Source organism: Ursus arctos, unplaced genomic scaffold (assembly GCF_023065955.2).
Source record: "Ursus arctos isolate Adak ecotype North America unplaced genomic scaffold, UrsArc2.0 scaffold_15, whole genome shotgun sequence".
In the NCBI taxonomy this organism is placed as follows: Eukaryota; Metazoa; Chordata; class Mammalia; order Carnivora; family Ursidae; genus Ursus; species Ursus arctos.
In genome coordinates, this window is record NW_026622819.1 from 58,919,621 (window position 1) to 58,935,549 (window position 15,929).

General features: G+C 52.1%; 1 protein-coding gene across 1 annotated transcript in view; it reads right to left on the minus strand.

Annotated features, from left to right (window-relative positions):
- The window catches only part of STK10 (serine/threonine kinase 10), a 122,795-nt gene that overhangs the window by 40,531 nt on the left and 66,335 nt on the right, over nucleotides 1-15,929 (minus strand). The window contains exons 5-8 of the mRNA XM_026510969.4: nucleotides 10,209-10,281; nucleotides 9,038-9,232; nucleotides 8,340-8,421; nucleotides 36-170 (exon numbers count right to left, since the gene is read on the minus strand). Coding sequence (XP_026366754.2) covers nucleotides 36-170; nucleotides 8,340-8,421; nucleotides 9,038-9,232; nucleotides 10,209-10,281 — 485 coding nt within the window. The remainder of the gene's footprint in view (nucleotides 1-35; nucleotides 171-8,339; nucleotides 8,422-9,037; nucleotides 9,233-10,208; nucleotides 10,282-15,929) is intronic.

The window sequence follows — 15,929 nt, forward strand, 5'->3', positions numbered from 1 at the left end:
CCATCCCCCCCAGTACCCCCTTTTCCAGGCCTTACAGAGGTGGCATCCGTGGAGTCCTCCTCTTCCCCTTCCTCCCGGCCATCTTCGATCTCCTCCATCACTTCAGCCTTGGCCTCGGCCACCAGCTCCCGAAGAGCCTTGTTGCTGGTGACACTGCTGACGAAGGGATGCTAAGGGGGCAAGACACACCTGGGTTAGAACCACTTTGGGCTGGAGAGTGCGGGAGGGGCGGGCGGAGGCTCAGGGGAGGTGATCTCCCAGGCAGAGAAGGCCAGTGGCACCCCTGAGTGCAGTGTGAACGTGTACTTGGAAAGGGAGAGCCAGAGGGGGCTCGGAAAGTCCTGTGTGTGGTGGAAGACGGCGAATCCTGGCTCTGCCCACCCCCCAGCTGTGCAACACTGAGCACATCACTTTCCTTCTCTGAGCTGCAGGCTCCTCTCCAAAGTGGAGACGATAATGCCAAACCTACAGGGAGGTCGTAAGGATTAACCAAGACAACGCGCAAGGAAATGTTTAGCCCAAAGCAGGAGCTCACGCCATGTTTGGGGGGTTGTTTGTGCATTTGTTTATTTTCTTTTTTAAAAGGTTTTAATATTTGGTTTTAAAATATCTACTACAGGGCCGTCTGGGTGGCTCCATTGGTTGAGTGTCCAACTCTTGATTTTGGCTCAGGTCATGGCCTTGGGGTCCTGGGATCGAGCCCGGGAGTCGGGCTCCACGCTCAGTGTGGAGTCTGCTTGTCCCTCTCCCTCCCCCTGCTTGCTCTCACTCTCTCTCAAATAAATAAGTAAAATCTTAAAATAAAATATCTACTACATATACTTTATTGAAGTGTTACTTACACCCAGTAAAGTTCACAAATCGCTAAGCTCAATGACTTTTTCCACTTATATACTTGGTATAACCAGAGCCCACCTGCAGACACTGAAGGTTTCCAGCTCCTTACCATCGACCCCACTCCCCATAGTTGCCTAGCTCCAGAAACTAGTTTTGCCTGTTTCCTAACTTCATGTGAACAGAATCGTAGAGTACGCAGTCCTCTAGGGCTGGTGTTGGGATTGAAACCATGAGATTCGCCAACCTCACTGCATGTATTGTAAACTGGTCCTTTTTCCTTTCTGTACGGTATTCTACTGTTTGGACAGATCGCGACCTGTTTACTCCTGCTGCTGCTGATGGACATTTGTGCTGTTTCCTGTTTTGGGTGACCATGAATAAAGCTATGAACGTGTGCAGAGAGGTAGGTCTTTGGGAACACACGTGTTTGCAAATTTTTAAGGGAGTGTTGTGTAAGTTCTATTCCTAGGATTCACAGAAATGTCACACCTCTAAAAAAAAAAAAAAAAAAGAAATGAAGGCTCTTTCACACACTTTGCTAAACACCAAAGCTTTTAAGGCCTCAGCGGTTGTTAAAGCGACACAAGTACCTCCCTGGTACAAGTCGGCTCTCTAATCCCCAGCCCCGGGGGGTGGACGAGGATGTGAGATTGCTCACCCGGGGCGCTTGGAAAGGAATGCTGTGTGTATTAGGGAACAGAGGGGTGTCATTAAATCGGAGTCTGCTCATTTGAAATTCAGAGGAAGGCTCTGATGAAATCTGCTTTCACTGTCAGAAAATTTATCAGCAGACGAACAGTGTCAACGAGATTGCAGAGAAGTATGTAAATGACTAAGAACACATTTCCTGCACCTCGTAAACACACTCGCTGCTGATAGATCCGTTACAAATCATTTTAACGTGCTTGTTCGTTTAGAACAGGTCATCTGTGGAAGGTCACGAGCCAACTCCCGCTTCCACTCGGGCACCGAACTCTGACCTGAAAGGAATAACTCTCAGTCCTTTTAAAGAGCCCTAAACCAGCCTGGCCTTCTCTAGTTAGTCCAAACTGGTAAAGATTTTAAGAATGTCATTTCTTGGGGCGCCTGGGTGGCTTTGTCAGCTAAGATCTGCCTTCGGCTCAGGTCATGATCCCAGGGTCCTGGGACCAAGCCCCACGTTGGGCTCCCTGCTCAGCGGGGAAACTTCTTCTCCCTCTCCCTCTGCCTGCCGCTCCCCCTGCTTGTGCTCTGTCAAATACATAAAATCTTTAAAAGAAAAAAAAGAATTCATTTCTTTTCTTTCTCTCCCACACCCCATTCATTCACCGATTTGGGCCACAGCCACATGTTGAGGCCGATGGTGTGCCAGGTGCTGAGAGAAGGCTGAACGACACGATGGGCACAGTCCCTGCCCTGGGGGCTTGCAGCTGAGCGGGAAAGAATAGGTACGTAGCCAAACGACACACAAGATCATGACAGATCGGGGCGCCTGGGTGGCTCAGTCAGTTAAGCGTCTGCCTTCAGCTCAGGTCATGATCCCGGAGTCCCGGGATCAAGCCACGCATTGGGCTCCCTGCTCAGCAGGGAATCTCCCTCTCCCTCTGCCTCTGCCCCCTTCTTGTGTGCACTCTCTCGCTCTAAGAAATAAATACATAAAATCTTAAAAAAAAAACAAAACAAAGCTCATGTCAGATCAGGTAATGGATAGCATGAGGCTGGAACCATATGGGCCTGGCCTCGAGGTGGAGGCTACTTAGTCTGTGGTCACAGGGCTCTCCCTGAGGAGGTGACACTCGAGCCGGCCAGGGAAAGATCTGGGCCCAGAGAATTCCAGGCAGGGGCAGCAGCGAGTACAAGGCCCTGAGGCCGGACAGAGTCTGGCACGCCGGAGGCATGGCTAGAAGCCCAGGGCGGCAGGGCCCGTGGAAGAGAGAGGAGGGGCCAGAGGAGGAAGGACAGGGTGGTGCGTGCAGGGTCCCCGAGCCGTCGTGAGAAGCTGAGATTTTCTCAGAAGCTGCTGGAGGGTGAAGCAGAGCAGTGGTGCCACCTGTTACCCTTTAAAGGTGTCCGTCTGGCTGCTGTGTGGTTCCAAAGGTCTTGAGTGGGAGCACTAATTAGGGGTGACTAATCATGGGAGGCAGGCGGGTGTCATGGTGAGAGTACTGGCCTTAGGCGAAATCTGCCTGGGATGAAATGCCACCTCCACCACCACCTTGGACGAGTCACTCAACCGCTCTAAGCCTCAGTTTGCTCATCTGTATACTGGGAATAACGGTATGGCTGTTGTAAGCCCTACAGCAAGTGCTCCAAGTACGACAGCTATCATCTAAACCATCATCACCACCACCTCCACCACCACCACGGTCAGCACCATTATCGCTGCCACTGTCACCACCGTCACCACCTCGGTCACCACCATCATCGCTGCCACTGCCACTGTCACCACCGTCACCACCAGCAGCACAGTCAGACAAGCCTTTAAGGCACAGGTTGCACCCCCAGCCACCCCTCCCCCTCCTGCATCCCCACAGAGCACAGCTTTTTGGAACTGAGAGTGAGCATCGGATCCCGAAGGTTCCCGAGCCTCACGCTGCCCAACCTCACACGTGAATCTGAGCAAGAAGCCACAGGACACTTCACGGCAGTTGCTGAAGCAGATGCGGCAGACCTAAAGAAAGTAGGTACAGGCTTCTGGAAACACCAAGTTTTCATCAGGGCACGCTACACGACGACTAACTTAGTGGCTTTCCAGCATGGCCAGGAGTCTTGCTTTCTTGGGGCTGGACCATCCGCCCCACTGCCTCCCATGAGCACCCCAGGGTCCCTAGGAAGGGGACGCCACGGGGAAGCCATGGGAAAGAAAGCCCTTTGCCAAAGGAGCAGGTGAGCGGGGCAGGTCCCCTGGATGCCAATCCTGGAACCCCCAGGCAGGCACGGCTGAGAAGGCGGCCCCTCCAATAGCTGATGAGGCCCAGAACACTGTGTCGTCAAGCACAGACCACCTCCCTCACTGCCTCAGCTCCACCGCCTCCAGGGATGGGTCCAAAGAAGAGAAGTCCCCACCCCCGAGTCGCCAAGGCCCAGTGGAGAGACAGAGCCCTGCTGCAAGGAGGGCCCGGGCCTTCCCGGGCAGGAAGTGCACTGTGTGCCTGCGTGGGGACAGGCTGCTCGGGCACTGGGTCCCCAGAAAGGTGCTCGGGCACCCCTGCAGGAGGCCCAGATCGGAGGGGAAATCAGCCGCCTGCTCCCTCAGGAAGACGCACAGCAGTGCGGTGTCATCTCTGCAGGAAGCCCCGCAAGGCCACACAGCTCGCCGACTGGCAGCTGCCCTCTGGCCAGGCCCCCTCCTGCCATCTACACAGACATCCTTTCCAAGAAGGGAGCCTGGTTTTCCTTGACGTGCTTAGAAACCACCAGCCGGGGGGCTCCTATACTCCCGAGGCTGGCTTTAGAAAACGTCTGATGCCACTTTCAAGGTTTCAGTTAGCGTCTGTCCAATTCCCCCATCCCTCCCATCTAACCTTCTCTCTCTTTCTCTCCCGTTCCTTCTTCCTCTCCTTCATTCATTCAGAGAGGAGGCTTACCAGAGTGGTCAAAAGAACAGGCTTCGGAATGAGGCAACCAGGATCAGAATCCCAGCTCTGCCTCTTACAAGCTGTGGGACCCTGTGCAGGCTACCGACCCTCTCAGTGGCTCAGTTTTATCACCTGTTTGATGGAGATGTGACCAGTACCTACTTCAGAGGCTTATTTTAAGGATTAAAGTAGTTAACATTTGCTGAACATTTAGAATAGTACCTGGCACGGAGACAGGGTTACACTATGGTTAAGTTAAAATATTAATGAATACTTGTGGAGGGCCCTCTATAGACCAGACACTGTTCTGGATGCTTGGGACACAACAGTGAACAAAACAAAGATGGCTGTCTTCAGGGAGCTGACATGCTAGAGATTAACAATAAACTTAATAAACAAGTAAACCATGGAAAAATCAAAAGTCGGGCAGGGAAAGGAGAGTTAGGAATATTTTGGGAGTAGAAGCGGCAGGTTTCCAGTTTGAAATAGGGTGATTGGTAGAGGCCTCACTGAGAAGAGCAATGACTTAAAGAAGAGAGTCAACCATGGAGGCATCTGAGGAAAAACACTATAGGCAGTGTGAAGGGCTGTGCAAAGGCCCTGAGACAGTTGTATGCCCAGAGTGTCTGAAATATAGCAAGGAGGCCAGAGCAGTTGCCATCGAGTGAGGGGTCAAGATGGGGTGGGCGGATCGTGTAGGCCCCCATGGGTCACTGACACTCTGGAGTTTAGCCTGAGTGAGATGGGAGCCATTAAGGGGCTTTGGACCAGGGAGGGACAGGAGCTGAAGGACGTGTTAAGGTTTCCCTCTGGCTGCCGAGCTGAGAACAGACTGAAGGAGGACAGGGAGACCAGCGAGGAAGTAATAACCCAGGCGAAAGCCATGGGGGCAGCTCAGACCCTCGGTGGCAATGGAGACGGTGAGAAGCAGTCCGATTCAGGGCACGTTCCACAGGCAGGGACCACAGGATCTCCTGACAGAGTGGATATGAAGCATGCAAGAAAGAGCGGCACCAAGGATGCTTGCAAGGTTTGGGGCCTGATGGCCGGGTGGGTGGGGTTGCCACTCCCTGAGACGGGACAGCCATTGGTCAAGCGCATGTGGGGAAAGCAGAGGGCACTCAGGTGTGGACGTCCACACGGGGGTAGAGAGTCAACGGTTGGATGTGGATGCGGACACCTGGGGACAGGCGGAGCAGGGCGCGCTGCGGGGAAGACGTGGGAGTTGCTGTAAACCAGGTGGGACCCTTGAGATGAGTGCAGGAGGTGGCCCTGGCGCGCTTACGCGGTGACCAGTCACAGGAAAGAGGGGCAGGGGAAGGACGCTGCGAAGGAGTGACCGGTGAGAAGGGAAGACACCGGGGGGCTGTGGGGGCCAGGAAGCCAAGCGCTGACAGTGGCAAGAATGAGGGTCAACTGTGGCTGCTGTGGGTGGCTCCCACGGGACGAGCGTGGAGGCCAGAGCCAGCCACTGCGTCCAACAGTGTGAGTCACGGATGACCCTGACAAGAACATGCGGCGGGTTCATAACCAACTCAGCAAGCGTCCGCAGAGCACCTGATGTGACAGCTATGGTGCTGAAGACGGCGCGTACAGAATCTCACTCACTCATACAACTGCGTTAAGGGAGCACCATCTACATCTCACAGATGGGGAAACTGAGGCATGGAGTGAGAATGACTCCTATGCCAGATGGTCAAGCCTGACCTCAGAGCCTGGGTCACTAATCGCTATGTGACACGGTCCCCAAGAATCTCTGTGCAAGTGAGGGGGTGAATCAGAAACCAGCGTCAACTCAAGGCACGCGGGGCCAGGAGGAAGCTCCCAGAAGCAGGCAGAAACAGGGGCATGAATAGCTCTGCAGGGAGCACTGGGAAGCCAGGATCTGGAGGCCACTGCCTGTCACTCAAAGCCAGGTGACCTTGGGCAGGCCGTGCTCCACCCGCCCCCATCCAGAAATAAAGAGGCACAAGGACAAAGCCGACAGCAGCCTAAGCCCTGAAAGGCTTCTTGATCTCAAGAGATCGCTCCTTTCTTCTGCAACCCTTTCTGTCTTACACTAAGAATCCCCTGGCAGGACACTGTTTCCAACTATGTAACAAAAATTCCTGGCTCGGGCTGAGGCTCCAGGGCTGCCATGTGGGGATGGAGGACAGCTGGTCTCTTCCTGGTGGAATGTCCTGGATGTCCTAGAGGCCGGATGTAGCAGGCCAGGAGGTGCCTGCTTACAGGAAACAATTGGCCCCAAGCGGCCAAGAGCTTCTGCCTCTGACAGTGACGCCCACCCCCACCTCTGGCTTCCCCACCGAGCACCGCAATACCCAGGAAATGAGGCCTCTGGTACTCCAGATGCTTGCAGTTCAATGCAGCACTCACTGAGCACAGCGCAGAGGGGAAGCTGAGCACTCTACAGTGTCTTCACACTTACCCCTCACAACGACCCTGTTAAGGGGGGGCATTGCCATTATCCCCATTTCAGAGCAAGAACTGAGTCACAGAGAAGTTAAGCCAACAGAGCTGGGATTTGAACCCAGGACTTTATAAACCACAATCCACACACATCAGCGCTGTGTGGCACATGCCAGAGGGATGCGCTGGAGCCTGGAAAGTCGACCAGGGCCCCGTGCCTGGCACACAGTAGGTACTCGGGAAAAGCGGCTAAATGTGAACAAAGACTCGGCGCTTGCTTTGGCCTCCTCTTCCTTTCCTTCCAACACACACCAGAGGTCGTGAGTCACTTACGTGGAAGGATCACACTGGGCAGGGTGTGGAGGGGCAGCCCCCCCCCCCAGAACCCAGGCCCACTTTCTCTCGGTCTCCCATCAGTGTGGACGGCCTGGGAACAGCAACCGGCAGGCTTGAGGACAGCTGGGCAGGTGGTGTGTGCCTCTTTCAAAACATGAGGCATCAGCCCGGGCAAAGGGCAGCTCGCAGCTACGTCCAGTATTTCAAAAAGCTTCAAGGAAACCTGCATCCCCTTCTCCATGCGAAGGCCAGAGATTCCTCACATAGCCGCCAGAGGGGCCCTTATAAGTGTAGGTCGGATGCTGTGTCCCTCGTCCAGACACTCAGGGGCGCCCGACTGCACACAGGGTAAAGCTCAAGTCCTGGTCTGGGCTTTCGAGACCCTGCGTGACCCTGCACGACCTGGCCCTTCCTGCAGAGGAGAGAGTGCCGCAGCCTGCCTGCCCCCCTTTGAAGGGCCTGCTTCCACCGCTGGCCCTTAGCTGGCCGCTGGAAACCTGGGTTTGGGGAGTGGCTCCAGCATGAACGGACAAGAGTGGCTCACTCTGCCTCAACTGTTTGCACAGACAATATGGTTTCCACTGAGCACCCACTTTCCTTCTGGAAGTCTGTGGCCTGCTGCAATGCATCAGAGCAGCGAGCGTACCAGGGCGCTATGTGTCCTCTCGGTGAGCACGCGCCCCACACCTCTCCGATCTCCGCCTTCACCCCTGGCTCCACGCCCTGGCCTCCTCGCTCCTCCCCAGCATGCTCACAGGCCAGGCCTTTGCCTCAGCTCCCTGGCACGACTTGCCTAGCCCCCTTCCGTGCCCTCCTTTCATAGGAGAGCAAGCCCTCGCAGGCCCCCATCCTCCTGAGTTGTTTTCTTGCTCTCCGTAGCCTTCTCTGCCCCTGCTGTAGGCACCTATCTGCTGCCCGTGGCCTGTCTCCCCCACTAGAACATAAGCGACAGACATGAGGACAGCTCTGGGGGAGCTTCCTTCACAGCAGCCGTCCCAGTGCAAGAGGCATTCAGGGCATGCAGGAGGCACCCAGGAAATACTAGCTGATGAATGAACGGTTGTTCTGGCCGTCGCCTGGGCTGGGGAGGAACACACCCGGCTTCCAGGTCATGGGTGAGCTCGCCCATCTTCTGCCCGCAGAGGAAGGGCAGGGCAGAGGGCGGCAGGCGGCCACCCCCCGGAGAGCGGAGCCACGTACCTCCAGGAGCTGCGCAGCACTGGGCCGGGTCTCCGGGTTCTTATCCAGGGCCGTCTTCAGGAAGTCGCGGAACTCCGCAGACCTGGGGGTGAGGGAGGGGGGCCCAGGTGGCGGCTGTCAGCTCGGAGTAGGGCAAGAACTCAGAAAATTCCCGAGTCACAGACTCTACTCTCCTGGGAGTCATGTGCCTCCCCAACACAGCCCTCAAAAGACAAAGGGGGCCTTCATGAGCTAAAACGGCGAAGGCGACGGGCTTTCGAGATGACCTTCTCGCCGTGAACATTGCTGTACAGATGGGGACATGGAAATCAGCGGAGCAGGGACTCGCCAGAGGCCACATAGCAAAACAGAGAAGCGCTGGGGTTGAAGCCTGAGCCCCCGTTCCCAGCCCAGGCTCGTGCCCCGTGGCTGCCAGGGCCTGTTTAGACACTTGCTCCCGCAGCGGCACCCGCCTCACTGGATCACAGAGTCCGCTTTGATGGACAGCCCATGCCAAGAGCACAGAGGACAGGAAAAGGCGTGGAGGGCCCAGGTAGCTCAGAAAGGCCCAGAGACCCCCAGGCCCCGACTCCTCCCCCACCCTGGGACCTTGCAGGGACAGGAGAACCCTGGCACTCCACCTGCCCCATCCCACGTGCCCCGTGTCGCAGGCCCACCGGCCATGCAGCAAACACCCTCAGGCAGGCCTTGCTCCTTACCACTTAGAAGGCGAGAGCAGAGTGGGGGGATCCGACTTGGCAATCTTGAGCAGGACCCGCATGGGGTTGAGCTCATGGTGCGGGGGCTCAATCTGGGCCATCTCAATCAGAGTGATGCCCAGGGACCAGATGTCGGCTTTGTAGTCATACGGGGTGTCCTTCATGGTCTCACACATCACCACCTCAGGGGCCATCCTGAACCAACCAAGGGACAACAGAGGGCTAAGAACCTGGCCTCCACAGGCACTTCTCAGAGACTCAGGGTCAGCGACCACCACAAGCCAATGTCAGAGGGCTGGCGGCACTCCCGAATCATGATGTGCATGAGGGTCCATCCCACTGTCTTCCTTACGATGGTCTTCACTCAGAAAGATGCCTTCCGAGGGGCTCCACCGCCACGTCCTGCCGCAGGTCCGACGCCTGCCACAAGATGGCAGCAACAATCCAGAACGCAGAGTCCTGGGGAAGGGGCGGGTGGAGGCAGAGGGGAAGGTGCCCGAACCAACTGGGGGACCAGGCGGGTGCAGACAGAATACAACAGCACAGAGAGAAGGGATGGGAGAGAACAGGAAAAGGAAGAATAAAAGGGTAGAGAGAGAGAAAGAAAGGGTGAGTAATAAGCAAGCAGGAAAGGAGCCTAACTCCCGAGTGAGTGCGCGTGAAAAACAGAAAGTAATGAGGTGTGAAACTGAAAGAGTTTTCGTGTTTGTTTTTTTTAAGTAATAGTTTTGGAAAAGAAGGAAACACAGTGGACTAGAGAAGTCCAGAGAAACTTCACAGGAGGGCAGGTACTGGACTTGTTCGTCCTCACAGTCCCAGCCCAGGGCCTCCCATTCAATCTGTACTTGTAATCAAGAACTGAACCATTTTCTAGGGGTTCCTGTTTGGGTGTTCTTAATGGAGCATTTTCTATATGCATCTTCCCATTTAATCCTCACAACAACCGTGAACCGTGATTTCATAGAGGAGGAAACTGAGGCACAGGCAAGCTAAGCAACTTGGCCAAGGTCACAGCACTCGTGAGTGGTGCGGCCTGGGCTCCGACCCAGCAGGCTGACTTAGGAGCTCTTGCCACTGTCTTCTCTCCTCTACAGCAGCCAGAGGTCACCTTGGGGAGTCTGAGGTTCGCCCTTCAGCCCACCATTCCCTTTCCAGAAACTGCACGACTCACCAGTAAGGCGTTCCTATGAAGGAATCTCGCTTCTGCAGAGTTTTCAGATTCTTGGCAGACACCCCGAAGTCAGCTGCAAGACAAAAATCAGATAGAGTATGCGATGGACATTCCTGCACCCACAGCCCCGGGGTGTGAACTCAGAGACGGACGTTCCAAATCAATTAACAGATGCCATTTTCTACCTGGCAAATTTATGACCATTAAAAATAGATCTACTGCTGTAAAGATACATAGAGACATGAACTTTCCTTCCTGCTACTGAGAGGATAAATTGAAGAGCCTTTCAGGAAAGCAGTTGGGCAATAAATCGAAAGAACCTTTAAAACACCCATACTCTCTGATCCAGTAATTCCAAGTCTAGATATTTACCCTAATGAAATAATCTTAAACATAAAAATAGTACACAGAATGGCGTCCGTCAAAATGCTATTATAACAGTGACGAATTGAAAAGAGCCCTAATTGTTTGGCTTTAGGAGTGATTTTAATCAGCAATAATTGTGCCTCGGGTAAACATCACTGGTAGGATACTGTCTCTGCACAAAGCTGAGGGGTGACTTTAAAACTTCTGCACAATATATAACATATTGTCTTTTCCAAAAAGGATCTAAGATGGCGTATCAACACGCGCGCGCGCACACACAGTAAGATAAACCAAGAAATTGAGAGAGAGGTAAGAAAGATAAGATAAAGGGTAAACAACTGAACAGATTAAGAAAAGTGTGATATATGGGCATATGACAGAGTATTTTATAGGTATTAAAATTAGTTTTGAAGTATTTTTATTCAATATTTTAACACTCAATTATACATATTAATACATGTCAATATTAAGGGCACTTGGGTGGGCTCAGTCGGTTAGGTGTCCAACTCTTGATTTTTGGCTCAGGTCATGATCTCAGGGTCGTGAGATCGAGCCCTGCGCTGGGTGTGGAGTCTGCTTAAGATTCTCTCCCACCCCTCTGCCTCCACCCAAGGCAAGACAAAACAAAAACATCAATATTAAGCACTTAGTATGTATTTAATATACGATATTAATATTTAACATGTATTTAAATGTTGCAATATTTAGCACAGTATTAAGATACTGTATTTATATACTATTAAGGTTAAGTAGGAAAGGGGAGGGTACACAGTTGAATTTATCGTATGGTCCCCATGACGCTCCCCTCCCCGCAAAAAAGGGCAAAAATCTACATGAACTGACTTGGAGGAAATACACCAACTTGCCAAACTGGTTGTGTATGGATCATGAGAGTAGACAAGGTTTCTTCTACTTTTCTCAAATCTTTAAGTTTGCCAGGATGAACATGTATGACTTTCAGGACTAACATAAATAAATAAAATGTATCTTTAAACACACACCCAACACTACCAGTCTTCTTTCACACGCCCACTACTACGAGAAGAATCCAATGCCATGAAGAGAAATCTCCAAATCTCCTGTCTTCAAGGATAAAGTTTCATTTTTTTTCATTTTTTTAAAATAGAAATAAGCATATTTGTTGTTATGTTTTTAAAAACCTTCCCAACTAGTAAGTTAGCATAAACTTATATGGCACAAAAACAGGTAACTTTCATCTTGGTTAAAAAATAAATTCAGGGGGCGCCTGGGTGGCTCAGATAGCTAAGTGTCTGCCTTAGTCTTAAGTCATAATCTCCAGGTCCTGGAATTGAGCCCCATGTCAGGATCCCTGCTCAGCAGGGAGTCTGCTTCACCCTCTCCCTCTGCCCCCTGCTCTTGCATGTGCTCTCTTTCTAATGAATAAATAAAGTCCTTTTCTAAAAAAATAAAATTAAAGTAAATAAATACATAAATTCAGGAGCAGGGCACCTGGGTGGCTCAGTGGGTTGAGCATCCAAATCTTGGTTTTGGCTCAGGTCATGATCTCTGGGTCATGAGACTGAGCCCGACGTCGGGCTCCACGCTCAGTACGGAGCCTGCCTGGGATTCTCTCTCTCCCTCTCCCCACTCCCCCTGCTCATGTGCTCTCTCTCTAAAATAAATAAAATCTTTAAAAATAAATAAATAAATAAATAAATAAATAAATAAAAATAAATAAAAAAAAATCTTTTTTAAAAAAAATTAAAAATATATATATATAAATAAATAGCCTGGGTGGCACAGTCGTTGAGCGTCTGCCTTCGGCTCAGGGAGTGATCCCAGCGTTCTGGGATCGAGCCCCACATCGGGCTCTTCCGCTGGGAGACTGCTTCTTCCTCTCCCACTCCCCCTGCTTGTGTTCCCTCTCTCGCTGGCTGTCTCTGTCAAATAAATAAATAAAATCTTAAAAAATAAATAAATAAATTTTAAAATTAAAAATTAAAAATTAAAAAATAAATAAATAAAAATAAATTCAGAACGAAGCAACACCTTGAGCAGACTGGTGAGGCTTAATCCAAAGAGAAGCTGCAAAGCTGCGTAAGTACCCGCCAGCCCAGAAGCCTCTGTCTAGCTCTGGAAAAGAGCTGGCCCGAACCACAGTCACATAGCAACTCTGTCCTGGAGAGCTTCAATCAGACCCACAGTTTCAAGCCAAGAAGGAGCATAATGCTAAGAGCATGGGCCTGAATCCCAGAGAATCGGTTCCAGTCTTGGCTCTTCTATTTCATTGGTTCAGTCACCTATTCATTGGGGTGCCATCCGGAGCCAGACATTGGCCGGGAGCGAACTAAGCGAACTAAGTCCTTGCCCTTGGGCAGCTCAAAGTTTAGTGGTGGAAGCAGACAGCAATCGGACAAACACCAGTAAGTATATATTCCTGATTGTAAAGGGTGGAAAGATGGGAGCACAGGGATGGGGGAGTCCACAGTCGAGAGGTGAGAGGGCGCAGGGAGGGAAGGGAGTGCTTGGAGGAAGCACAGTGGAGTGCTCCAGGCTATTCCTTCTTTCAACGCAGAGTAATTGAACATCTGTTACGTGCCAGGCACTGTTCTAGGCACAGCGCTGAACCAAACTCTCCTCCCTCTCGTGGCTTGTTATTCTAGCAACGAAAACAGGCCCCGAACAACCCCCATGTGATTCACGGTGATTGCGGGGCAGATGGGCGGCTATTTTAGACAGGAAGTCAAGATCTGGGGGAAGATATTTCCAGACAGGGATAACAACCTGGCCGAAGAGCCTGGAGGGGCAGGGCAACGTGACTGGAGGGAGGGGAAACAGAAGCAGATACGTGAGAGACAGGCAGGGGTCAGGACAATTAGCAAACCTCTGACCCTCAGTGTCCCTGTCTGTGACACAGAGGTGGTGATACCAGGAGAACTCCTTTGCAGGGTCGCCAGGACGGATTAAATGACACACATAAAGCATTGGGCTCCAAGCCCCGCTCCTGGTAAATGCGCTCTGTCCGTGGGGCACGTGAGCCGGGAGAATGTGAGGCCAGGGCATAGCTGAGGCTCCTGGGAGCGGTCAGGAAAACTGGTCTCTGAGGCCAATGCCGAGTAACCAGATAGTAGCTGCCCGTCAGCCACAGGCCCGGGGGGACCATCTGGCCTGGGGAGGGACCATCCGCTGCTGCAGGGGGAGGTACAAAACCAGGAAACCCAGACAGAACCCTGCTCGGTGGCTGACTACCTGGGAGGCCAGGACAAGTCACCACCCCTCTGGGCTCCTCGGGGAAGAATGTGCCCCGCTCACCTTCTCCCTGCGGGCCGCCTGGGGCCCACCTCCCCTGCAAACACCAATAATGGCTGGCACATCATCCTAGGAAATCTTCTGGGAAGAACAGTGACAGCCTCTCAGACCCAGCAGGGAGCCGGGAGCCGCCACCCCCCCACCCGGGGTCTCCAATCCCAGCCTGAGAAGAAAGAGGAAAAGCAGAAACCACCAACTTTCACAATGACACACAGTTGGTCCCCAGGGCCCTCCCTTAAGCAAGAGCCAGCCAGCCTTTGGGATAGCTGCTCCTTCCCCCTTCTGCCCCACAAGATGGGGCCCACCCAGGCAGCCCCTCCCTGCAGCCCAGGGACCTCAGGCTCTGGGAATGTAGTTTGGACCTCGACAATCCAAAGGGGGTTTCCCCCCAGGCAGTCTTTTCTAATAAAAATACTCCTCTCTCCCTCTTCCATTTTACAACAAGAATCCGAAACAAGGGCAGCAGGTGCGTGGGGACTGTTTCATAAATTATCACGTCTATAAGCGAAGAGTCCATTTCTGCCTTGTCCATAGCCGCACCCCCAGCACCGCATCCGCCACACCAAACGCTGTCCCAAATGAACCACCGATCCATGGACGGCCAGACTTTGCTACACTACCCTTTAAGTCTAGAAAAAAACAACACTGACTTTCAAGAAATATGTTTGACAGCAATTCTCTTTCTAGAAATAGATCCTCCAAGCCAGATGATAACATATATGGAAGTTTACAAAACTTCAAAAGAGTAAATAAAAAAAAGAGTATTCGAAAGAGTAAAAAAATCGAAAGTTGCCGAGCTATTGCTAGAGCTTAGCTGGCAAATGGTTAAGTGATGGCACAGTCCAGCCGTGAGCCACCGTGCAGCCCTTAAAAAGAATGAGGTTGCATGCGTGTGTACTAACCTGGGAGGTTGTCCCCAGCGTGCTGCCCTGAACATGTTGCTGGCTGGTCCTCGCATATAACAGAAGGCAGAGCGCGACTGCAGGTGTATTTTAAAAGAACGACACACGCATACTGTGCGTGCGTACACACCCCACGCACAGAACAGGGTCTGCGAGCTTACACAGCAAACTTCATAGTCACCACCTCCCCAGAAGCGGGGTTTTGGTGAGCACACCGAGGGGGCCTTACATTTTTTAACTTTAGACACTTTGATTCTTTAAAATGTCTTTGATAAACAGTACGCACCACCTTTCTGGTTTAAAAAGCTGAAATGCATGTGGCAGAAGTTTTTTAGGTTTGTGGGTTTTTGTTCTTGCTTTTTGAGTAAAACCCAGTGGGAGCCAGGATGTGGTGAGAGCACTGCGCCCTTGCCAGGCGGTAAGCTGCACACGCGACCCGAAGGGCACACTGGCCGCAGGTTAGTAACAAAACCCTGAAACACTGCACACACCCAACCAACAGTTCCAGCAAACACTGCTGTTTACTGAGAAGTGAGCAGGCCTACTGCACCGTGCGGACGTCTGCGGGTCCCTTAGAGCCTCCTCGGTGCGTCATTTTGCGTACCATCTGCATGTATATCCCTATGCATGTCGTTTCTAGCCATGACCCTTTGGGGCAAGGAAAATTATTATCCCATCCCTTTTTTTTTTTAAGATTTTATTTATTTATTTGACACACAGAGAGAGAAACACAGAGAGAGAGCATAAGCAGGGGGAGTGGCAGGCAGAAGGAGAGGGAGAAGCAGGCTCCCCGACGAGCAGGGATCCGGATGCAGGACTCAATCCCAGGACCCCGGGATCATGACCCAAGCTGAAGGCAGACACTTAACCAACTGAGCCACTCAGGTGCCCTATTATTCCCCTTTGACAGATGAGAAGACTGAGGTTTAGAGACATTAAGGAACTCGTGGACGGTCACCCAGCTGTAAGGACAGACATGATGCTAAGTCTGTGCTCTTTACCACTACCTGGTCCTACCTTTCTGCGCACAGAAAAAACACTGAAAGGAAGCCTACGGGGTACATTCTGGCCGCATCAGGAGTGACTTTTGTTTCCTTCTCTGTGGGTCTTATTCCAAACTGTCTGTACAACTGTATCTATCTATATACTCACTTATGTATATTTTCTTCTTATTACCAAGGCA